Genomic DNA, 24869 nt, shown 5'->3' with positions numbered 1-24869 from the left:
CCTTTTCCTTCTTGAGAGTGAGGCGAGAAGACAGATAGAAATGGGAATGGGAGGGATGGCCCGGATGGGGAAGGGGTTCAGAAGGGTGGAAAAGGGGAGCAATGGTGGGAAAGGCCAAGACGCTAGAAGCTAGATGTTTCTGGGGACGGAAAGGTAGAATGAAGTGGAACAGGTGTGTATTAGAAACTGATAGGCCTTAGGACGGCGGAGTAGACTAGGCATATAGGGAAGAGGGGAAAGAGCTCCAAGCTCTAGAGAGATCGACTTGGTCGGATTGTCTTAGTTTGTATCCTTTAGACCATGGACCCTTGAGGAATGCACATACACTATGCTCTTGAAAACATTATGAATGTGAAATATATAGTGGTATTGAGAGTGCGCGTTGCACACTTTATTTTAGAGCCCTTATGCCTGGGAGTGGGAGCGGAGTGGAAGCGCAGGCACAAAGAGGAAATCCCTTACGTTCCCCACCACACCCCGTATCGAGGAACTCATTGTCTAATCCTCTACTTACAGAGACGTAGAACGTGGTAATTCCAATCACCCAGATAGAACTAGAGATTGAAAACACCTTAGAGAGTTATTTCCCTTGCGATCTGATCTCGCAGCTTAAAATGAAGTAAACGAGTGTAAAAGGCCCAGTTCGAGGTGCAGTCGGTATTCCTGTCAGTAGTATTGTATGGGGTATGAGGGAACACTAAACATTTGGAAATTAATTTGATTGCAGTACATTCGGAAGAAAAACTCCAGATGAATTCATGATGATAATTATCTGCAACCTGGTTGAGTTGAGATCAAGTCTCATTTTTATTTTCACTTGATTAGAAATACAATTGATTATATGGTTAAACTTCCAAGTTGAGTGAGTTACTGCTGACATAAGGTTACCCTATACAAAAATGTTTTGACTACTCTGTATATTGACGTAGAGCCGCAAATTGGGGCCTGTTGGTTTCAGCCAGATCATATATTATCTTATCATATCGTATCATATCATTCTATGATTCTTTGACCCTTCTTCCTCTTCTTCTCCTCCTCTTTCTCTCCCTCCGAGACATAACTCAATCGCCTTTGTTTCCCTTATTCATATTGTCTCACCTAATTGTGATTTTGATATTCCTGTCGAGCTCACATGCCTTCTTCCATAACTAAGCATCGGTGATGCCACTGCGATGGCTACGAGGTTGGCTGGGCTTCCCTCCCAGTAATCAGTCAACATTTATTATCTTCAGATCAAGATGGTTTCTATTCCTTCTCCTGGCAATATGGCTACCTCTAAGCAATGCAATGACACCTGCGCGGATTGCAGAGTTACGAAAAGAGACGGTCGAAATGTTTTATCATGGATTTGACAATTATATGGAACTCGCATTCCCGGAAGATGAGGTTCGAATACTGTTAATGGTTCACAGTATCTATAGCTAATCTTTCTTTTAGCTAAGACCAGTATCCTGTACACCACTCACTCGAGACACTCAAAACCCTCGACATCTCGAATTAAACGATGTACTCGGAAATTATTCCCTCACTTTGATTGACAGTCTATCGACTCTCGCGATCTTAGCATCTGCCCCTCCAGATGAAGAAGAGACCGGCGCAACAGCACTTCAAGAATTTCAAAATGGTGTCGCTTCTCTAGTATTACAATATGGTGATGGCACAAGCGGACCATCCGGAGAGGGTCTACGTGCTCGAGGTTTTGACCTGGATAGCAAAGTCCAAATATTCGAGACAGTCATCAGAGGTGTAGGTGGGCTACTTAGTGCTCATGAATTTGCCGCTGGAATTCTACCAATTAATGGATACAAACCACAATCCAGCAAGACTTCGGGAAAGACCTCGAAAACACATCAACCTGCAATTTTGTGGCCGAACGGGTTTAAATATGACGGACAACTTCTCCGCCTAGCCCTAGATCTGGCTGAACGTCTACTACCTGCTTTCTATACCGCGACTGGTATGCCATATCCAAGGGTCAATCTACGACACGGCATACCATTTTATGTGAATTCCCCTCTACACGATGGATCTGGGCTTGGCGACTACGTGCAAGAGGACACTCCTGAAATTACCGAAACATGTAGCGCTGGAGCAGGTAGCTTGGTTTTGGAGTTCACTACTTTGAGTCGTCTTACCGGAGATCCAAGATTTGAGCAATTAGCAAAGCGAGCATTCTGGGCGGTTTGGAATAGGCGGAGTAATATTGGGCTCATTGGAGCTGGAATTGATGCAGAGAATGGCCAGTGGATTGGCTCATACGCCGGCATAGGTGCGGGCACAGACAGCTTTTTCGAATACGCATTCAAGACTCACATTCTACTTTCCGGACAGAGCACTCCCAACATAACGACGCATAGACAACAACAACATAGATCATGGTTGGATCCAAATACAATATACAATGAATTGAGTGCTGAGGAGAACTCTCCAGAAGCTTTTCTTGCAGTATGGCACGAAGCTCATGCAGCGATCAGGAGGCATCTATATAGTCCTACTCATCATCCGCATTACGTCAATGTTCATCTTGTCACCGGCTCTCCACAGGCATTCTGGATCGATAGTCTTGGAGCTTATTATCCCGGTTTATTGACTCTAGCTGGGGAAGTTGAGGAAGCCATTGAAACCAGTTTATTATACACCGCATTATGGACGAGGTATGCAGCCCTTCCTGAAAGATGGTCAGTACGCGATGGACATGTAGAAGGAGGACTCGGTTGGTGGCCTGGTCGCCCTGAGTTCATTGAATCGAATTACCATCTCTACAGAGCGACAAAAGATCCATGGTATCTTCATGTAGGAGAAATGGTTTTGGAGGATATTAAACGCAGATGTTGGGCAAAATGTGGTTGGTCAGGTCTACAAGATGTGCGCACTGGAGAAAAGAGTGATCGTATGGAAAGCTTCTTTCTTGGAGAAACAGCCAAATATCTCTACCTACTTTTTGATCCAGATCATCCAATGAACGATCTCGACGCCGCTTATGTCTTTACGACTGAGGGACATCCTCTCGTGCTTCCTCGAGAAAAGTCTCCCGTTACACCTCGAACGCCGGCAACGACTAAAGCAGTTCAGCCAACTTATAGGGCTTCTCTTCGGGATACTTGCCCTGTACCTCCTCTACCAGTGCCTTTTACTGTCTCCAGTACAGCTGCCAGAACGGACGTATTTCATGCTTCTAGTTTGATAGGTTTACACATGATACCAAATCATCGTGCTACGATGGATGGAGAAAATGTCAAGGTCAACAATCATACATACTTCCCATGGACTTTGCCAATCTCAATGATTCCAAGTAATGGTACTTGCGATCGTCTTCCGATAACCACAACTTTCACAATTGAGTTTCCTAATAATAATAATCCTTTGAGCACTCAAAACGCTAAAAATGGTTTCAATATCATCTTTAATATCCCATCAAGTCTTGATCGTACAAGTGATGGTAGTATATTAGTCAAGAGTTTGTCTGGTTTGAAGATGGGCATGATACATGAAAGTCAATCACATTCTTCTGGAATGAATCAACAACTCTCCGGATCTTGGAGAGTGGGTAGTATTGCCAATATACCGTTAGGTCGAGATGAGCAGATATTGATACCCCGAGATGTGATTGGAGATCTTACCGATCCTTCATTCTCACGTATAAAAAATCCAGTCATGCTTGACATTGTCATACAGCTTGAAAACGTTCATGATCACAATCAAAATATGTCGGAGAGTGTCGAGGACTTGTTTGAAGAGGAACCAATGTACGAAGACACCCCGGCTTTAGCATTGGAAGACTCGATTAGTAGTGCAGGGTTAGCAGAATACAGAACTTTGCTAAGTTCTCTCCTTCAGCAAGTGACATCTGCACTTCGCGATCCGGCTGCTACTCTACTCCCACAACCCCAGATTGCTCCTACCTATACCTACGCAACTCTTCCGGCTGTTTTACCAACTGGAAAAGGTGCACACCTCTTGATTAATGCACCGGAGGCTCCCGATCCTATGTCCGCCAAGACTTCATCTGCCACACTTTCATTTGGAAGTATTTTCTACGCAGGTGAAGCTTGTAATGGAAAGCTTTCCGATGAAGCAGTCAAACAACATCATGTTATAGTCATGAAACGCGGCGGTTGTACCTTTTCCGAGAAGCTAGCCAACATTCCCAGCTATACACCCACATCGAAAGGTCTTAAATTAGTCATTATGGTTTCAGACGACAAAGACGATGTGGAATCAGGCGAGGAACATGTGGAGGATGAAGGAGGAGAGCGGAGAGGAGAGCAAAATCTTATCAGACCGTTATTGGACAAACCACAACTAACTCCAAGTGGCCTTTTGAGACATCATCAAATTAGTATGGTAATGATTGGAGGAGGTGATGAAGCTATCGAGGCTTTAAAACGAGCTAAAAGTGTCGGGATTCGTCGAAGATACCATGTGGAAAGTCAAGGACTGATGGTTAGCAACATTTTTGTGATTTGATTCCACATATGAATAACAGTACATATATGAAGTATATGATCAAGAGCATTGTGGAATCCTGGCGTTAGGATATCTCATTGGGTTGGGTTGGTGCACTGAAGAATGAAGAATACCACTTTTTGTAACGTTCGGGTTACTCTTGTTTCATAACTTGGGATGTTGTAGATATCATCAATGCTTGATTTTGCATATAAACGCAATTACATATACATTTCGTGCTTTTGCACCAGTATCAGGTTTCCAATAGTTCAGATTGCAGTCCGACGATCAAAGCCTTGAGACTATATAGAAATACTTCGTACTCTTTCTAGACCAAATGATATTTGGATTACCTGTGATCTTTCCCCCTTTGAATAGAATCCCGTGAATCTGAGGATATGTGCTTCGATCCCACGTACCCGCCCAATGGGCAGTCATACTGTTGTTCGGCCGCACTACATCTGGAATGAAGAACGGGCCATAGTCGTGTATGTGTGTTTGCGCTACATCAGTCCAAATTCAAATATAACAGAGCAACCCATCTTAGGTAGTATGATAATCATCTAGTGCGCATAACTCCAAGTATTGCGATACTGATGGGAAGTGAAAAGTAGGAGGAGCCATACCAGGAGGATTATCTTAATAATTACGAGGTTCCTCGATAGCAAAGGAGTTGGTCCATCCGCGCCGTTATCAATGTAATGCCACGTAGATTCATGTCATTTCATACTTGATCGAAAGCATCTCTACTCCGGATTCAAGTATTATTGTATAATTCAAGTAAAAGAAAAACACCTATCGATCAGTGATTACCCGGATGATGCATTGCCAACAAACTAACGATACAACTCTTTCTGCAATAACCAAACAACGAAAAAAGCTCATCTACACCAGCTTTACGTAACCAAAATAGGAGGCGGGAATTGAGTCCCCTTTCAAAGAATATTTTCATTAAATCATAAATTTATTTCAAGTTAGTTACTAAATTCTAAAAATATTAAGTAAAAATTTGAGTCTTCTCTCTATTAACAATCAGATATATTAATACAATATCGAAGTGCTTCTGAATAGTACTCAACTTTCGTCTCTTATTTCGCTTATAGAGAACAGGTCCTCTAAGTTAATCGTACATATAAGAATTTACATCTATAAACTAGTGTTGGGCACTCGTAAATCCCTTATGAGTATTTACTCTATCCTATAGATATATAACAAAGTAGATACTCAGGAAATCTATTGGATATTTAAGGTATTCAGGATATATTATATAATTGTTTTATAATTGTTATTTAAAAAATGAAGACTATTTTCAATTAATATATAGATTCAAATATATACAATTCTAATAATAAAATGATATTATATCAACTCAACAAATTTAAAATCTGTTTGAGTATATTGAACATAATTTCAAAGTTTTATCTTATAAACTAAAATGAAATAGAATAATTCGAATAATTCGAACATCTTTAATAAATTTTTATTAAATTAATAATCATTAATTTACTTCAAAATTTAGAATATTATATTTATTCAATAATAGAAACAAAAAGACTTTTAATTCCATTTATAAAGAATTAATATTGAATTATTTATATACTCTAAATAAATAAACAAATTAACAAAAATGAAAAAATATTAGATTTTAATATGTTTGATTAGAACAATTAGTAATATATTAGATTAAATCTACATAAATAGATTTTGAGTTTATTAAATTTATATAATAATAGTACTTTTATGTTACGGGAGCTGCCTCTAGGGTCACGTGGAAGTGTCTAGAGTTCTCTCGAGGTGGTTTAGACTAGACTTCAAGTAGGAATTCAATAAGGTTGTAACTGGTTGCAATTCTCGTAACTATAGTAATGAAACTAATGATTGTTCTTGAGCACGAAGCTCTATATTGTAATGAAATCTGTTCTCTTATATAGACCTTCCTGCTCTGCAGAACCTACAGTTCTGTCTTGTCTGGATCCTCTGGATCCTATGGATCTAGATGTTTATTCTTCGATCCCCTAGATCCTCTAGGTCCATCACGTGACTTCCTGACCATGTGACGCGGTATGTTGGATGCCGTCGTAACATTTTATTTCTTTATTTTATATATAAATTTCCTATTTGAATATCTATATCATATGTAATATCATATGGATTTTATTCTGAATATATTTATATCTGATAGTATCTTAAAGAATATTTATTTTACCCTATGAAATATAACAGAGCAAATATTTATCGAATTTTCCGGGTAATTATCCGGGGTTATTTGAGGGAACACCGCCCGATGCCTAACCTTACTATAAACTGTCTGGCAGGTACGTACCCTTTATTTTAGAATCAAAACCCCTCTATCCCCTCTATTTCCTCGTTCCCATATTCAAGAATCCTAATCCTAATCCCAATTTATTATTCCGGCAACCTCGATCTACCCCATCCCATCTCCTCAAAAGGAGTAATCTTTATCTACATCTCACTTCTTGCTAAGATTGACTGTGCTAGCATTCCCTCGACAACTAAAAACTTCATCGACGATACGTACCGTACATATAAATCACCATTTTCGTTTTCCGCATGAGCTCCGACTTGGAAGTTGGAAGCGTGCAGGTATGGTCCAGAAGAAAGCTAGTCATTCATCCACATGGATTTGAACCTTGATCTAGGGAACTGACTTCAAGCACGTCCCTCGAAATAAATAACGGTGTTCGGCATACTTTTTTATTACTTCAGTCTCCTACTTCTCAACTCGCCCTGTGAATTTGTCGACTACTCACTCGGATGCATATATTCTTTCCCATCGAAGACTCGCGAACCAATTCAAAAATCACGTCCCGTGGGTAAAGAAAATTGTTCAACAAAAGCGTCTAATTTCAAATTGTCTGTTTGAACATCTTCGCTACACTATCAAAATATGTATCCTTTCGAGACTGAACCCCATCTATGCAAAGTTCACCCCTAAGAGGAAATATGAGAGACCCCAAAAAGTAAAAACTCCATACGCTATGCTGCTTCTAACAACCCTTAAACTCCATACATTTCAGTTGTCCCCAACGCTTTAAAGTTCATCAAAATTTGGTCTCACAATCGTCCATTTCCTAGGAGAGACTGGAAGTCCAATATAATATTCCCAGAATCTTGAGATCTCGAGGACAAAAATTTCCCATCTATAAATATATGTAAGCATTTGCATTAAAGGATGGAGGAAATAATAGCGGAAAACATACAAAGTAACAGGAGATCTAAACCACCCCCAAAGAACATATTTGGTGATGTTCCATGTCAATCTTAATTCAGTCCAGAACAATTCCGAGACGGTAGGCTCTTTTTGCTTCAACTTCACCTCCTCATCATATTCCGCAAAATCTTTTACTATTGGATCTTCATGGGCTTCCTCAGGAATAACATGATGTGGTTTAGTCACACGATCCGTTAGCTGAACTGCCTCTTCAGACTCATTCTCTTCTGCTTCTACCAAAGTTCGGAACTCATTGATAGCGCGGAGAGAATGGGAAATACGACTCAAAGTATTGAACAAAGCGACAAGTTCAGTTCGTTTCAATATGGGGACATCCGAAGAATTATTATCGGTTTCAAATAAAACTTTTAGCGCTGCTCCGTAACCTGCGGTTTGGACTTTACCCCATAGTCGACATTTATCGCAACCAACACAATCCATGATTCGACTGATATTTCTGAATCGATTTCGGAAATCTTCTTTCAAACTTGGACCTTCCCCATTAACAAACATCAAGCTTTCATCGAAAATTCGAGTCTCCTTTGATGCTTTTGACATTAAAGTTTGTACCTTGGATTGGGTAAGTTGATCTTGAGCTGGATCTCCGGAACAGAAAGTGTAGTCCTTAAGCGAAGGGCCAAGTTTTGTGACTGCTCGTAGAACAAGAGCGTAATTGAAGTAAAGATTCGAAACACGTTCCGGAAAGCCATGTAGCCGGTCCTTGTAACAATCAACATTCATGCCCCATTCACCAGTAGTTTGATTCAAATACTCGTAACAGAGATGTGTGCTGATGGATGTGTGCATGCCAGAAATGACTCTATAAAAGACACGCTTCTCCAAACACTCATCCTCCAATTCAAGACCAGTTTCTGCTACGAATGGAAGCTTTGGGGAATGTTCTCGTTGTTCTTCCAGTATGTGTTGACGACCATGTTGTTTGAGAACAGACTTGAGTTCATTTGCCGCGGGCTCTTTCAGAGACAATGGAGAGTGACCAAGGGATTCCGAATGTGGGAAGGATGCTTTCGAAAAACAATTCTCTCGATAAATGGCATCCCAAACTTGTTTCGTACCCTCGCCAGCATATCCGGTAAACCTTTCCGGGTTGTCTACCAAACTCACATAATCTCCTTTTGATCCTGCGCCTTCATCATCCGGTACGCAATAATCTCTCTCGTCACATTCGTCATCGTATTCTACCACACAACTCTCTCCTACATCCTCGCCGAGTTTTCCTTGTAGTGGTTTCTTCGGACGCTCTTGTTGTAATTTCTTGCCCGGATGGCCGGCTTTTGGTCCTTCGAGTTTTCCCAATTCCTCTGCCCTCCATACTAGTGGTATATCTTCTTCATTGTCTAATGTATTTACGGCGCAGGCAATATTGCCACACATGCCATTCTCATCGTTCCAAAATGGACATTCCTTACCGAACAAGTTCAGACGGTAATAGGCAAAGAAATCGGTGGTTCGAGTGAGGTCGTCTAAGGAAGGTGATATTTCTCGGTTCAGGTCATCGAGGGTAGCGTATGTTGTACATGCATCCGAAACGATAGCTTTTGGGGAGATCTGAGTAATGGCATTAGACACATATGCCTGGTAAAAGAAAAGTAAAGCATACCGCGCAAACATCTGGACTTTGAATAGTTTTTGATTTGGATGAAGAATCAGAAGCTTCTACATGAGGAGTACAAGTACTCAAGAGAGTAAATAAACCCAAGTAGAATGCTCGAGCGGCGGTCTTCATGATGTGACTGACACTTGGCCTTTTGTTTGATATCTTAGATGAATTTCATTCAGGCACACAAGTGAAAAGCTTCGGAGTTTCCGAAGTAAGATGTAGAATTATCCTGGGAATATGAATAAGTTGATGTATTGAGAACCTATTTTGTCGAGTTCTTGTAACTATGAAAGGAAGGTCAAGATAAAAATAGTTTCTATAAGATGGAAGAGCAGTGACAACCTTCCCGAGTAGATTCTTCTAGATGGTAAATTGAAGACACCTTTCAATAAATAAATATAATGTAAGTTAGTGTGAAAGAAAGAAACATTGGTTCTTTTGGAGTTTTGATTTTGATAGTCAATTAAATACACATGGTCCTTCACTAGTTATTATACCGATAAACATATCAATGGGATTGATTTGAAAGCAGATGATCATGTTTCGAGTATTTTTTATTATTATTATTACTATTTACAATCTGTCCATTTTAAAGGAGCCGGAGTGGTCGAGAGTGGCTTGATAGTGGTTCGTTATCATTCCTTCCCGAGGTCATCTAATAATAAGTTATCGGATCTTCAGCCCGGAGATCAAACAGTGCCACTTAAATAAAAAAAAGCCATGGAATATCTCATGGAACATCTAACGGAATATCCAACCGAAGATTCAACGGCCCGGACCATGGTGTTGATGGCATAAATAGACTCCCAAGGATACCACGAATAGAATTGACTTCTACAATGTCTTATACTAGAGCGGAATTTTGAAGGTACACCGGTATTCATCCTGCTGTTTCTTCTTCTACCCCTCCCATTTTAGACATTCAAGTCCAAAGGTTACTAGGTGCCTACCTACCTACCTACCTACCTACCTTGTATTTACCAAGCACCACATCAAAGAACTCGCGTGAGAATCAAATATCATCAAATCTCATCAAATATCATCATCATCTCATATCGATAACATACGAAAGTCAACGAGCGTGATTACTGACTTCGTCCTTCGAATCACACGACGATCTCATCATCCCATCTCACCAAGCACGGAATAGCTGTCACACAATCACATTATATTGAAAACATATATGTAGATATGATTTATTGTTCTTTTGGTAAACCCTTGCCTTCTAATGAGAGTGCAATGACCGGAGAACCGTCACCCCCCCCATTGTAACCCCTCAATCATCCTCCCGTTCTGCATATACTTATGCTGAACCTGCCACCATACATCATCTGATCCTCAGTATTGGGTTCTTTTCTGCTTTTCTACACTCCCTAAATCCATTGCAACCAGCCCTAAAAAGCCTTGCTATCATTAACTTCCCAAGATAAACTAGGACTAGTATATAGCAGTGGAGATGATGTTAATTAATCCTGATCTAGTACATCAAACGAATAATTGAAAACCATAAAGTGTAATAAGTCGTGTAAGTTAGGAGAGACATCAGACGTAACATCGTCAAAGCATATGTCCTCCTGTATAAGGTGTTATGCTGAATCAAAAGACTCGTTGAGATCGAGTTTGATGAAATGCAGCATATTTACTGTTGTTGAGTTGGTGGTTGATAATTAATTGATCTCCTAAATGAATTTCATTAGCGTTTGATGAAGGCTTGGGAAGGTGTCCTGGTAACGCACTTGAAGAGTAGAATATGTGGTTCTGGCTCATGTACCTCATAATGTTCCCAGCCAAGACTCTATTTTCACCTGATCAGTCCCATTTGTTTGGGTGTTCAACTTTTCTGTACATACCTGTGTTATTCCCAATGCTCTCCATTCTTCCTCCCACAATAGCTTCAAGGTACCAGTTTGGGGATCATGGTATTCCTTTGGGATAACTTTCAGCATAGCTTTTGGGAGCTGAACATGTCGGTACTCGTATTGATCGTCGGAGTATCTATAACAAAGGTAAGTGTTTGCGCGATGAAACAATTGAAGCCCAAGGTTTGCGCCATGGCTTGTACTGACCTTGCAGAATAATGAATTGCATCAATAAATTCATCTAGACGCTCCTTCTCGGCCTCGGAAAGTGGTCTCGCGTACTTGTTTCTTCTAGTATAGTCTATTTCGGCCATTGTGCTCTGAGTTCCTATTCTGTTCTTGTGGTCGCGATTGATGAATATTGTCAAACGTAGAGGTGGGGCAACGACGCGACAGAAAGTATGTTGATGCTTGAATCGACAGACTCGTAGGTTAGCTGATTCTTCTGTGGTATGTGAGGTCTTGTCTTCTCGAGGCCGATGACGATTATATGATTGGCGCCGGCGCAAATGTATATGGTGTTCGATGAAGGAAGGCGTCGAGGGGTTGATTGGTTTTAGATTGCGCTGCTTTTGCGGTGAAGAAAACTATATGCGAAAAGCCAAGGGGAGTATTGGAAAAAGTGATTGAAAAATTGGAATTGATTGAAGACAAAAGGATTCCTCAAAGCAAATTGTAGTGACTGCAAGTAACTTGTGTATTTCTGTATTTGTGTATTGTATGTGACGTGTTGTGAAATTGAGTTGGTTGGTTGATTTAAGTTGCGAAAGTGTTTTATTTTGTTATTGGGATAGATCAGAAGTGGACTCGGGAGGTGGTGGAGGTGGTGGTGATGTAAACAAATCGAAACCTTATTAAGGTCTTGACTTTTGACTTGTTTGTGTAAAGTGGAGTCCAGCCTCGTGGGAAAGGCTGAAGTACAGCCTTATTTCATCTATTCCATGTAATTATCCAATCAAACCACCAGCGCAGGTAGCACGGCAGGATTGTCGATGACCGCCTCAGGCATCATCATCTTTTCTCAAACAGTCATGTGATACAACCCTCCACTTCCAATTCATTGCCAGTGAACTCTGTATGATTTATCGCTTCAGTCGATGTTGGAAACTGTTGATTGATTGAGTTGAGTCGAGAATACACATTCAACTCTCCTTGAAACCAATCTCTCCAACGTCCGAATTCCAAAGAAATACTCTGAAATTCCAGTTTTTCATGATACTCATCCCATACTCAAATAGAAGGGAATCTCATTGATCATTATCGTATCTTCATCCTTGTTGCGTGGTAAATCGGAACAGCCAAAGCCAAAGATCATTACCCCTGCATATCTCCCCATCAGTACTTCGAAGTTTGTAAAGCTTCAGAACGCGCATATTCGGCTTTGACGCGTCCGCATTCTTCATTGGAATTTCGCATCAATCTGCGGATTTGATTCAAGTACATCTGCGAAAAAGTACACGAGGAGTCATTATACGAAACCGTACCGTACGATACAATACAATATAATACAATACGACACAGCACAATACGATAATAAGATGGATCCAAAGAGAAAGGTTAATGGCGATAGTACTGCGGATCTTGATGATGCGGATCGCGCTGTGAAGAGAAGAAAGCTTCCCCTTGTAAGTTTGCGCCTATCTCGTGGTTGTTATTGTTGCGCTTCGATGTAAGAAAGAAGATTCAAAAGTTTGGGTGCATTGCTCGTGGGGTTTAAATAACTACCAGCTCTTTCTCCATTGGCGGCCAGGGAAGTGAGCCGGCGCACAACCACTTCTTCTTATACTTTCTGTCAATCATCCTTCATAAATACCATGAACGCGAAAATGACACGAGAACGAGACTAACAATGAATAGAATGGTGATCTCAGCCAAGGTCAGACACCAGAAACTACAACTTATTATGGATTGATACTTTTGAATCAACTGAGGACGGGTCTGGATAAACAGTAAGTTATCATCTCTAATGATTTCTTTTCGCGATAGATCTGCTATCTCACCAATCTTTGGTATGCGATGGAGGGGTTATCATGGACGCACATTTGATCACACCACGATTATCACCTTCACTGCTCTAAATTCACAATTTAACACAACTCCTTCAATCCTGAGTACCACTCACTAATAGCTTTCTCTTTTTCTAGGGGACGACCTTTCGCGACCAATTTCCTCACCCTCCCCGATAGAAAAGAGTTCGCCGCCTACTATGCCGTTACAAAGATGCCAATCGCGTTTGACACTATTCAAGAAAAGTTGGACAATTTTGCCTTTTCTACTTTATCGGAACTTGAGAGTTTCTTCAAGCGTTTGGTTAAAAATGCAAAGGATTACAATGAACGAGAATCTATAATTCATCGCGATGCTGAACGGATACGAAAGGCAGTAGTCAAATTTATGACGGACAACAATCCAGAATACAAGACAAATCCGGGAATGAAGTTAGAGCCTACGCCTATTGAAATTCTCGAACCAATCGAATACAAACCGGACTCTAAACCTGCTGGGTCTCTACCGGCACATCCTAAGCATGTTGAGCCCACGCCTGCACCGGTTGTGCAAGATGACAGTGATATAGATGCGGAAGGAGAGCCGGAAGATTTTGAGGCGGAAGAAATAAAGATTGAGCCACAACCAGTCATAAAACGAAGAGGTCGACCCCCAAAGAATCCCTTGGCACCACGTAAGAGTACTACTCCCGCTGTGTCCGATTCACAATATGCTAGTATCAGCTTTGCGGGACTTAGTTTTCAACAAGCGCAAGAGAAGATTTTAGCAGATGTTCTCTCACATAAAGAAGACCCATCGTAAGTAAAATGAATTACATCATTGACCTACGCTAACACCCAAATCAGTGATGAGTTCTTTGAGTTTGAACCATTTGTTACATTACCTCCACGTAGTCTGAAAGACTATTATCAAGTGATTCCAAACCCACACTGCTTGAGGGATTTACAAAAGCGTGTCAAAGGAACTTTTGGGGGAAAGAATGCCACAGGTGTTAGCGATTTTAAGTCATGGGCTGCGCTTGAAGAAGATGCAAGTTTGATATGGAAGAATGCATATCACTACAATGAAGACGGAAGTGAAATCTTCAATCTAGCAAGAGATCTTGAGGTACGTAATTGCCTTCCTATTTACCACTTCTTTATTAACAATTATCAGGGTTTTTTCAAGAAATCTTTGGAAGAAGCTAAGAAGGTTGTGCCCGAGCCTGTGATTCCAAAGATAAAAATAAATGTTAAGGCTCCTGAACCTGCTCCAAAGATCACTTTGAGAGTCGGAGTAGCTAGAGCAGCGGACTCACCGGCTCCATTAACTAGTGGTTCCAACGGAACTGTAGCCTCTACTGCCTCTTCCAACAGCGAAACCCGTAGAAACCCCTTTGGTGGTTCTCACTCAGTTGCGACGCCTGCTCCAAGACTAGACCAATTAGAAAGAGCTAGGAGTATGTCAAATTCTGCAGCATCTCCAACCCTTTCTAAAAGTGTACTTGTCAAGGGCGAGGAAGCTTTACGCAATTCGCCCGCGCCAATGCAATCCACTCCAAGGCCCATGAATCGAACAGGATCGACGCCAACGCCGGCTCCAAGTAACATGCTTCCACCAAATACTCCCAATGCATCTAATCAAAATTCATATAATCAGGGTGGCTATGCACAATCATTCAATCACCAACCCGCAAATCTTGGTTTAGATTCCAAGTTCAGGGCACCAGGGAAAAGTGAGTGGTAATTTTATTTTTTACTCGGATATAGTGCTAACAAAATGTAGATGCTTCCCATGCTATGATTACAAATCTGAGTATCGCAACTCATCCACGTCTTAATGTTTCTCGTCATTTCCACATGGATTTACCCCCATCCGCAACATTGGCGCAACAATCTATCACGATCAACTTCCCTTCGACACATTATTATCTTCAAATCAAACCAACAATCGCTCATGCTTTACTCGAGCGTCAATATAAGATCTTTGTTACGTCTGGAGTAACTAGATTGCATGCTATACCACTCATACCAAATCATGGAGTCGATCCCCGACAACCTCTTTTTGAAGCTCGACTTGTTCCTGGTGTTAACAAGATTGAAGTTGAATTGATTGCAGCCCTTCCTAAGGGTACAGTGAAGCCTGCTGGTGGGCCTGAAGTTGAGATTGAAAAGGTTACAGTGTTTGCTAATTTGATGAGAAGCTGATAAGAGTATTGTTTCGTAATTCAAGGCCGTGAGAATAACCTACGGCAGTAATGGTGGGCGTTATTTTGGCATTTTGATTTTCTGAGTCTAAGATTAAATATTAGGCGGCGTCTAAGAGGCCTATCGCAATTTTGTGGTCTGGCATATGGTGAGGTTCGGCACTGTACAGATGATTTATGTATCATAAGGAAATGGGGATGGTCCATGATATGATAATAGAGCTGTGTTAGATATCCAGTTCTGGAGTTTGAGAAAGGAGAAGAGGCACATGTCCTTGGCGCGCGCCATATAAGTAGTTCAATATTCAGTAAAAATATGAACATCGAAGAAGCCCAGTTTTCCAATTATTTAGCCTGCGTTTCCAATATTCCATGTCAATCTGTCCGAGCTATTAGATGAGTAGTGGTCGGCCTTTGATGACTCGGCCAACTGGTTCCAATTAGTTCGCACGAAGGTAAACACGGCATGAATCTCCCTTTTTTCACAAATGCACGTAGCAATTAAGACTGAGTACTTCAAGGTTTCGAGGAGTGTGAGTTTACGAGTCGATTTGCTTTGAAAATAAATAGGAGAGGTTGCGGAGCGAGAGATTTGGGGGCGAAGGGTTGAGGAGGGGGACATTGAGGAGGGGCGAGTGGGGGGCGAGGAAACGGTAAATTGGTTTGTGCAGATGGAATGTATGAGGGCAATCAAAAGATTGGAAACTTCTCGGGTAGGTTTCATTCAACTTCATCTTCGGTGCTAGAGGTATGTTGTAACTATTTGTTTGCGTGAGTAGATTCTGATGAGAATGGATGTGCGATGACAAGGAGAGTTCGGGCAAGAGAGGGGGGAGGGGCGGGGAGGGGGTTTGTTACAACAATAAATCGCCATTCTTTTATCAGTATTAAGAAGGCTTGGATTCTATGCACCGACGAGTCTATGCTGTCTCGCTCTTCAAGCTGGCCTGTATGATTTCCGTTTGTATGAACGATCAAACCCGATAACCCAATGTCAATGGTAATTCGAGCAACGTATTTTGAGAGGGAGTTGATAACTTGGTGCGAACTTCACAGCCGGGGATCCAATTATAGAAACCGCTTTTTTGATAATGAGAATACATTGCATATATCGTCGTCCTCGAGAAGTAGCTAGAAGAACCGAGACACCTATCCGAGTCCGCCAAAATATGAACATTTCCAGCTGCGTTACCAAGATACGGAGAGGGTCTGTAAATTGATGTTTTCTTGAAAGCGAAGAATCTATTGCATGTCACCCTATATAAAAAGCATCTAGGAAAATCGAGACACCCCTATCGTGCCCGCTAAAACATCAATACGTTGACTTCCTTGTCAAGAATCGCGATTTGTACAAGACCCTGAACTTGGAGGCACAATGGAGTCTCTTCACTGAATCTATTTTGGATGATGTGATTGCATAATTTAAATAGGAGAAGAAAAGTATGATGTATTTCGGTAAACACATTTTCCGGGGTGATCTTTGCACAATGATCTCCATTGAGTACTGTCAAAGGTCCGGATTTGTGTGAAGAGGAAATTTTTTGATTGTCTGAAATGGTTTGTCCACAAAAGATTCAGGAGATGAATTTCTCGCCAGTTATGAAGTACACCTCCTCAATCGCTAATAGAGTATCTTAAGCATCTCTGCCACTCCTAAATATTATTCTCCAAGTTATATCCCATTTCTCCTCTACCTCTACTTGTTTCCCTCCTAACAACTACCCCTCTTATCGCTGACCGTTTCATCCCCAGCAAAAAGCCATTTTTCCCTTGCTTATCTCCTGTGCATAAAACACTCCTTTGTCATTGTTAACTAACCTTATCCTCCCCCAACTTCGAGCATTTATCTCAAGCCCTAGTTATTTAATATTCACAAAGTATTACTACGGCAATGCACATAACACGACCCCTAATTAGCGAAGCGATATTCAAGCGAGAGGGGGGGAAGACCAGGAAATATGCATGAGATTGTGAACTCATCTCAGTTGCTATAGTGATCAACGGTATGAACGTTAGCACCCTTTTCTTTTCAGGAATTTCCCGTCTTTAGGCATCAAATCTTATTTGCAACTTTTTAGATCTTATAGTTCCGTTGATCTGTAAAGATTGAGGAAGCTAGGTGTATACTGTACACGGTTTACATCGGTCGAACGAGATGTTATGTTACCCGGACGAATTGTGCAATCAACTCTCATCACTCGAGCTGCCTGTCAATGAGTACACGTCTTCTTTATTGTATTTCCACAGAATTCGTAGTATCAAAGACCTTATGAAATTTCAACAATTTAATGCTAAATATATTCACAAATCAAATCGTCGCGTCGCAAAAGAGGGGAAAGGGGGCCTACACCACCATGCCGGGTGGAAATAGGCCACACATTACTAACTCGCAGAATGGAAACGAAGCAACTACAACAACATCGTCTTTGAAAGTACAGGTATTATAGACTATAAGTGTTGGACAGAACGAGTATATAACATAGGCGACTCAATGGGATACTAAGAAGGAGTAGGTTTTTATATCTTTTTTCTATCTACTTTATTCAATTAGATACAGATACAGACACATCGCATGGTCTTAGCATAGCTATATAGATCGAATCGATTATGGATTTACTACTACTACTACTATATTCACAAATCTAAATGAAGTGATAAATGCAGATTGCCCTCTTCTCAGTCTGCAAGTCCGTAAAGATGGTTCCGAAACCCTAACCCTAAAGTACTAGGGGGGCCGATATGATCATGGAGATTATCCAAGGAGATAATTATCGATTGAAAGTGAAAGACAAGCAATTCAAATTCGACAATGATAGGTAAAAGTTCAAGCAACCAGATCTTATATACCACTTGTTATCCACCTGTGATTGTTTGCAAGATTCTTCTCCTTGGTCCTCCATTATCACCCCGCTATCGCTATCGGCAAAGAGTGAATTTTACAGGCAGGTCAAGCATGGGATTTCAACCATTCAGAAATTCTGAAGTTAATCGATGGTTCCACATTGCAAAATTGAACATCAAGCATTGGGCACGGTAAATATGAGAATGGAGTCAAGGGACCTGAGTGATTCCTATAATAGTTTAGGTAATAAGAAAAGCTAGCATTTTTTTTTGCTTGTCGTGAAAAATTCTATTGAGAAAATCACGTGTAGAGTGGGAGCGAGGCGAAAGGGCACGGACGAACAAATTAGCTCAATGAAAAATCCCACTGGCTTTTGGTAAATTTATCTTCTCCCTCCCCGCGATTAAATTTCAAACTTCTTCTCTGCTTTCCTCCATACCGTCTTCTTTGAAGTTTTTTATTACCATAAATTCTTCTTCTACCCTAATACATTCTTCAAGATGGCCGACGAAGTTTACGAGGGTGCCATTGGTATCGATCTTGGTAAGATAAGAATTTTTTTCCGAATTTTGAAGGTTGTGGATGAGGGGCATAATTTTCTCTTTGTCAAAATCTTCAAAAATCTCGCAATACTTCTTCGATATCAATAACGAATACTAACCATCTACGACGCGCAGGAACCACATACTCTTGTGTTGCTGTATACGAGGGAACCAATGTTGAGATCAGTACGTATTCCTCTTCTCCCGGAAAATTGATTTCGCAAATCGGGCTTCGACAACCGAGATATTATACTGATCGATATCACCAGTTGCCAACGAGCAAGGTAGCTTCACCACCCCATCTTTCGTTTCCTTCACCGACAAGGAGCGTTTGATCGGTGAGTCTGCTAAGAACAATGCCGCAATGAACCCAAAGAACACCATCTTTGATATCAAGTCAGTATCTCGACTTTCGCGACAGGAACAAAGTATTAATGGATATACAGGCGTTTGATCGGAAGAAGATTCGATGACCCCCACACCACAAAGGTATTTACCCGATTTCATTCCATCAAGATTCTCAGGCATCGGAATATGTTGGATTTTGCAGCAAAAATTCTTCATTTTTCTCTCAGATGCTTTGTATCGATTGGCTGTCACTAACACATCCTTTAGGATATTCAATCATGGCCTTTCACCGTTGTTGACAAGGATGGATCCCCATTCGTTCAAGTTGAGTATCTCGGGGAGGAGAAGACCTTCTCCCCACAAGAGATCTCATCAATGGTTTTGACCAAGGCGAGTTTTTTCACATCCCACTCCTCGGTAGCGAGTTTACTAACAATACTTGAATTACAGATGAAGGAAATTGCCGAAGTTAAGTTGGGCAAGAAGGTCGAGAAGGCCGTTATCACTGTTCCAGCTTACTTCAACGACAACCAACGTCAAGCTACCAAGGACGCTGGTGCCATCGCTGGTCTCAACGTTCTACGTATCATCAACGAGCCTACTGCTGCCGCCATCGCTTACGGTCTCGGTGCTGGAAAGTCCAACAAGGAGCGTAACGTTCTCATTTACGATCTCGGTGGTGGAACTTTCGATGTTTCCCTCCTCAACATCCAAGGTGGTGTCTTCACTGTCAAGGCTACTGCCGGTGACACCCATTTGGGAGGTCAAGATTTCGATACCAACCTCCTTGATCACTTCAAGAAGGAGTTCACCAGAAAGACCAAGAAGGACTTGTCCAACGACCCCCGTGCTCTCCGTCGTCTCAGAACTGCTTGCGAACGTGCTAAGAGAACCCTCTCCAACGGTGCTTCCACCAACGTTGAGATTGATTCCTTGTTCGATGGTGAGGACTTCAATGCTCAAATCACCCGTGCCAGATTCGAGGACCTTAACGCCAAGGCTTTCTCCGGTACTTTGGACCCTGTTGCACAGGTTCTTAAGGATGCGGCTATTGATAAGAGTAAGGTTGACGAGATCGTTCTTGTCGGTGGTTCTACCCGTATTCCCAAGATCCAAAAGCTCTTGAGTGAGTTCTTTGACAACAAGAAGTTGGAGAAGAGCATCAACCCTGATGAGGCTGTTGCCTACGGTGCTGCTGTTCAAGCTGGTATCCTTTCCGGAAAGGCTACCTCTGCTGAGACTGCTGACCTCCTCCTTTTGGATGTCGTCCCACTTTCTCTAGGTGTTGCCATGGAGGGTAACATCTTTGCCCCTGTCGTTACCAGAGGTCAAACTGTCCCAGTATGTGAAATCTCCGCAAAGTCTTTCAAAAGCATTACTAACTAATTAATTCTAGACTATCAAGAAGAGAACCTTCACCACTGTGAGTTCAATCCCTCTATGCATACTCTCGATTTTCTAGATCCGATTCAACATTTGACCCCGTTTCATTCTTCAACCTTGGTTATTTGAGCATCTTTGATTTTTCAACCTTGTCTGAATATACAAATCTTTTTGATTATCTGAGTTTGGTTGGATATTCGAACCCGTTTGAATATCTCACTTATATGGAATGTTCGAATTTGTTCGAGTATCTGACTTGGTTTGAATATTCGAATTTGTTTGGGTATTTGACTTGGATTGAAAATTCAAATTGATTTGAGAATCTGACTTGGGCTGAGTACATTATATGACTTGGTCCGGATGTCTGAGTACTTGAGAATATCCCACGTGATATGAATCATTTCACGTGACTTGGACATCTGACTTCAAACATCAACCCCCTTCACTTCTCTTATGTTTTAAGACTTATTAGACACTTGCTAACATCCTTACGGGTTGCCGATAACCAACAGACTGGCTAGTAATCCCCAAATTCCCAACTCTCGAAGAAAATACTGACTTCGATGTTTAGTTCAATTCCCAGTTTTCCAAGGAGAGCGTGTCAACTGCGAAGACAACACTTCCCTCGGAGAGTTCACCCTTGCTCCTATCCCACCAATGAAGGCAGGTGATGCAGTTCTCGAGGTCGTCTTCGAGGTCGATGTCAACGGTATCTTGAAGGTCACCGCCACTGAGAAGACCTCTGGACGTAGTGCCAACATCACAATTGCAAACTCCGTTGGTAAGCTCTCATCTTCTGAGATCGAGAAGATGGTTGCAGATGCTGCTGAGTTCAAGAGCAGTGATGATGCTTTCAGCAAGAGATTCGAGTCCAAGCAACAACTCGAGTCATACATTTCAAGAGTTGAGGAGATCATCTCCGACCCAACTATGTCCATCAAGTTCAAGCGTGGTAACAAGGAGAAGATTGAGTCTGCTTTGAGTGATGCTATGGCTCAACTCGAGATTGAAGACTCTACTTCTGATGACTTGAAGAAGAAGGAGCTCGCTTTGAAGAGGGCTGTCACCAAGGCCATGTCCACTCGTTAAAGTGTGAGTTGAGCTATTGGGTGGTGGAGAGGAATGTGGAGGAAGTTATTGATGCATATGAGTTCATGACACGGATGAAATGGACTGGACCCTCTGGTCGCAGGCTCATATTGGGTTTATAAAAAGTCACTTATCCATTATTTGCATGGTCGTCTGGCTATTTTACGGTTCCGATATTTCTTTGATGTTTTGTCTACAGGCATAAAAAGATTGTCTGTAGGCAAGGGGTGTTAATAAGCAAAAAATATCAAATTGATCACGTTAAAAACTTTACATATGTTCCAATTATATGCTCTATTCTATTGATGTTGCTAAAGCAAAGCTGAGAAGGTCATGGGAAGGAAAGTATTCCAACAAAACATCCGGATGCCTCTTTAAATTGAGACGACGCAAGCGCTTCGAATATGTGGTCTACATCACAGGCAGGTGAAGAGATAAATTTCAATTTCACGATGATGGCGTAACACCGTTTCATATTTGAAGATTCTAGCATGTCTGTATTACATTAGTATCATGAGAATTACGAGGTCTAATCTAGAGTACAAGAAATATGAACCATGAGAACACATGGTTTCAAGCAAATGAGACTGTTCATGCATTCCAAACCCTAGGTTCAAGAATGGAAAACGCGGCATCAACCACTCATCAAATATGACTCTTTAAGTATTTAACAGTATGATTCTCATACATCTCAATGAACCAAGTACCCTCTGAAGTATTTGACTTTCGCATCGAGCAACTAGCTCACATGCGTCGCTTGAAGTTTTCTCCAAAGTCCTTCTATTGCCTTGGCCACTAGGCTTCTATACCCCCATAATCTTGCCTGTTCTGAAGTAGCATCTTCAAGAAGGTCTTTTAAGCCAGCCCATGCTTCTAGACATAGAGCTCTAGATGAATGATGACTGACTAGGTGGTGGTAACGAAAATCTTCAATCCAACCATTGGAGGTACCTTCTGTTACGTATACATCCAGAAGTCGGAGTTTTCCTTGGTGGAAATAGTGGGATAGTGTTTAGAATAGAATATCAAGTTTGGAATATGGACATATGGTGATTTCTAATGAGCGAATGGAATACAGAACATGTGAGAAAGATGGAGAGAGGATTCGCAAATGATGAGGTCGAGATCGAGATCGAGATCGAGGGTTTATTTTGAGGTATGCGGAGTGCATGATGAAGGAGAAGAAATGCAAGGCGTAATAGGCGATGAACTTCGAAGGAAATATATCGAATAGCTAAGAGAAGAGAAAATGGAGATGGTTGGTGATTGCCTACTTCGTTGTTAAGGTAGTGTGGAGAGAGAGATGGTGAGTTTGAGAAAGCGGTTTTCGGGGAGGGGGAAGGGGACCCTGGTGGTTGGAGGGTAAAGACGCTCATAGTATTTGTACCAAGGCTTCTCACGAAAGGATGGAAGCTCAGGGGGAGCGAGAACGACTCGGGTGAGAATGTCAGTTGGGATTTAATAAGGGAGACCGTCGAGACTGTGGGTGGGTGTTGGGATGGATGCTATCGTAGCATGCTGCCAATCCCTTTTGGATGGGATATGGGGATTGTTGAAGAAGTTGAAACAGATGCATTTGCCGTAGATATAAGAAAAGATATGTATATGTGCCCTCAATTACTGATCCATCAAAGGATATGATGTTTGGGATAAAAGTACATCTTGCTGTCGGGTAAATTAACTAAACCCTCTCTCTTCATGAGACTAGACGAACATAGCTGTACAGAGTTTAGTCATCTTTCTTAACAAAAATATGCATGTCCAACATAAAGTACGTAGAAATCATACAATGCACCCCTCTCTCCCAGAATTTAAGGAGCAGCATTATATTCATTTGCCTGTGTACGAACAAACAAAACAATCCCACAGGAACGGCACCCTCCTACATCTAATATAGGAACACATCAAATCAGACAATCAATGATTTGAAATTTAGACTTAAATAAATGTGTTTGAAAAAATCGGTTCATGACCATCTGAAGATCATTTGTAATGGACTGTAAATTTCAACCATTATAAAATATCAATATGTACATAGGTGGTCAAGTGCTTTCAAGATGTATTCGAGGCCGTCTCGCTGTCATCTGGAGCTCGATCAAATGCACGTACCAATCCCCGCAATATGCAGATCCATTGAGGCTGAAATATTATTTTCAAGACAGACGAGGCCTCAATCCCGCCTTGTCTAAAATTCTCACAATCACAATTCAATTCTCCATTGATCCTCACATTCCTCACGAAATGCCACCTCGTATATCTCTTCGTTCTGCTCAGGCATTGAAACGCAACTTTCTAAGTTCCAATTCACAAAATGCATCGATTTCAGAGATACGACCCCTCCAATTGAGCATACCCACTCGATATCAAAATACCCCTCACCACCGTTACCTGAGCAGTAGCTCCTCTCTCCAATTTCAATCTACCCCGACACTTTTCAAGAAAAAAGACAAGGGCAATAAAAACTCTTCATCCGAATCAGATAATTCCTCCTCCACCTCTTCCTCCGCCGCCGCAGAAGACAATGATCCTTTTGATTTTTCCACACTACAAGCTGGAATCGACAAATCTCTCGAGAAACTCAAGAATGATTTGGGGAAATTACGAACTGGAGGAAGATTTAATCCAGAGCTATTAGAAGGATTGCGAGTTAAGTTAGGGAAAGATGCGAAAGAAAGTTTTCGATTAGGTGATTTGGCGCAGGTGCTGCCGAAAGGGGGACGAAGCGTCGCTGTGCTTGTTGGGGAGAAGGATGTATGTTGATTATTCTTTATTTTTATTTTTATTTTTACGTGGTTCCCTTCGAATTTTCATATCCCTATCCTGAACTTTCATAGACACAAGCTAACCTTCCAATCAGCACAGCAAACCCATTCTCTCCACCATCCAATCCTCCACCCTTTCCCTCCAACCCACGCCCGATCCACAAAATCCTCTCGTTCTAAATATCCCCATACCACCACCTACCAAAGAATCTCGGGACGCAGCACTACAAGCAGCTTCGAAAGCAGGAGAACTAGCCAGTCATGGAGTCCGCAATGCGAGAGGAGCTATGCAGAAAAAGTTAAGAGCGATGGAGGTAAAGAAAACGGTCAGGCCTGATGATTCAAAGAAGGCGCATAAGGAGATGGAGAAGGTTGTTGAGAAAGGGAATGGAGAGGTGAAGAAGATCGTTGATGCGGCAAGGAAAGGAATGGAGCAGGTATAGAGAATTAAGGGGGGGGGGAATTGTTAGCCGAAAAGAATGGAGTTGTTAGAAAAGGTAAAATAGTCTAAGAGAGAGATGCATTTTTTAAAAGATTTTACAAGCTAGGACTG

The 24869-nt window shown here is 41.5% G+C and overlaps 6 protein-coding genes across 6 annotated transcripts; 4 read left to right on the top strand and 2 right to left on the bottom strand.

Moving 5' to 3' along the window:
- The first annotated feature begins 957 nt into the window (after positions 1–957).
- Positions 958–4704, top strand: EAF01_002267 (uncharacterized protein). Its single transcript, XM_038910519.1, has 2 exons — positions 958–1386; positions 1438–4704. The coding sequence occupies exons 1-2, from the start codon at positions 1162–1164 to the stop codon at positions 4465–4467; spliced, it is 3255 nt and encodes a 1084-aa protein (XP_038773441.1). The 5' UTR covers positions 958–1161; the 3' UTR covers positions 4468–4704.
- A 2794-nt stretch (positions 4705–7498) lies between these two features.
- EAF01_002266 (uncharacterized protein) lies at positions 7499–9425 on the bottom strand (the record flags this gene model as incomplete). The annotated part of the gene is made up of 3 exons (XM_038910518.1): positions 7499–7607; positions 7668–9247; positions 9300–9425. 3 exons carry the CDS (start codon positions 9423–9425, stop codon positions 7499–7501), a joined length of 1815 nt encoding a protein of 604 aa, XP_038773440.1.
- A 748-nt stretch (positions 9426–10173) lies between these two features.
- On the bottom strand, positions 10174–12046 carry EAF01_002265 (uncharacterized protein). Its single transcript, XM_038910517.1, has 4 exons — positions 11366–12046; positions 11150–11294; positions 11036–11094; positions 10174–10978 (listed from the first exon to the last, which is right to left on the bottom strand). Exons 1-4 carry the CDS (start codon positions 11470–11472, stop codon positions 10939–10941), a joined length of 351 nt encoding a protein of 116 aa, XP_038773439.1. The 5' UTR covers positions 11473–12046; the 3' UTR covers positions 10174–10938.
- A 650-nt stretch (positions 12047–12696) lies between these two features.
- EAF01_002264 (uncharacterized protein) lies at positions 12697–15351 on the top strand (the record flags this gene model as incomplete). Its single annotated transcript, XM_038910516.1, has 6 exons — positions 12697–12783; positions 13016–13107; positions 13303–13962; positions 14011–14272; positions 14321–14879; positions 14930–15351. The coding sequence occupies 6 exons, from the start codon at positions 12697–12699 to the stop codon at positions 15349–15351; spliced, it is 2082 nt and encodes a 693-aa protein (XP_038773438.1).
- Positions 15352–18692: 3341 nt separating this feature from the next.
- On the top strand, positions 18693–21554 carry EAF01_002263 (uncharacterized protein; the record flags this gene model as incomplete). Its single annotated transcript, XM_038910515.1, has 7 exons — positions 18693–18735; positions 18870–18920; positions 19004–19130; positions 19181–19223; positions 19350–20427; positions 20479–20505; positions 21037–21554. The coding sequence occupies 7 exons, from the start codon at positions 18693–18695 to the stop codon at positions 21552–21554; spliced, it is 1887 nt and encodes a 628-aa protein (XP_038773437.1).
- A 2241-nt stretch (positions 21555–23795) lies between these two features.
- Positions 23796–24759, top strand: EAF01_002262 (uncharacterized protein; the record flags this gene model as incomplete). The annotated part of the gene is made up of 2 exons (XM_038910514.1): positions 23796–24305; positions 24412–24759. The coding sequence occupies 2 exons, from the start codon at positions 23796–23798 to the stop codon at positions 24757–24759; spliced, it is 858 nt and encodes a 285-aa protein (XP_038773436.1).
- Between the last annotated feature and the right edge of the window lie 110 nt (positions 24760–24869).

The sequence above is a fragment of the Botrytis porri genome (assembly GCF_014898465.1).
Source record: "Botrytis porri strain MUCL 3234 chromosome Unknown BPOR_003, whole genome shotgun sequence".
Taxonomy (NCBI): Eukaryota; Fungi; Ascomycota; class Leotiomycetes; order Helotiales; family Sclerotiniaceae; genus Botrytis; species Botrytis porri.
This window is presented reverse-complemented; position numbering and strand designations above follow the sequence as displayed.

Bases quoted from the DNA above. Each gene is read 5' to 3' on its own strand.
- EAF01_002265 (XM_038910517.1), bottom strand. From the start codon at position 11,472: ATGGCCGAAATAGACTATACTAGAAGAAACAAGTACGCGAGACCACTT. The intron at 11,295-11,365 runs GTCAGTACAAGC...CCTTTGTTATAG, and splicing joins GCAATTCATTATTCTGCAAG to ATACTCCGACGATCAATACG. The intron at 10,979-11,035 runs GTGCGTTACCAG...AAATTCATTTAG, and splicing joins CCACATATTCTACTCTTCAA to GAGATCAATTAATTATCAAC.
- EAF01_002267 (XM_038910519.1), top strand. From the start codon at position 1,162: ATGCCACTGCGATGGCTACGAGGTTGGCTGGGCTTCCCTCCCAGTAAT. The intron at 1,387-1,437 runs GTTCGAATACTG...TCTTTCTTTTAG, and splicing joins TCGCATTCCCGGAAGATGAG to CTAAGACCAGTATCCTGTAC.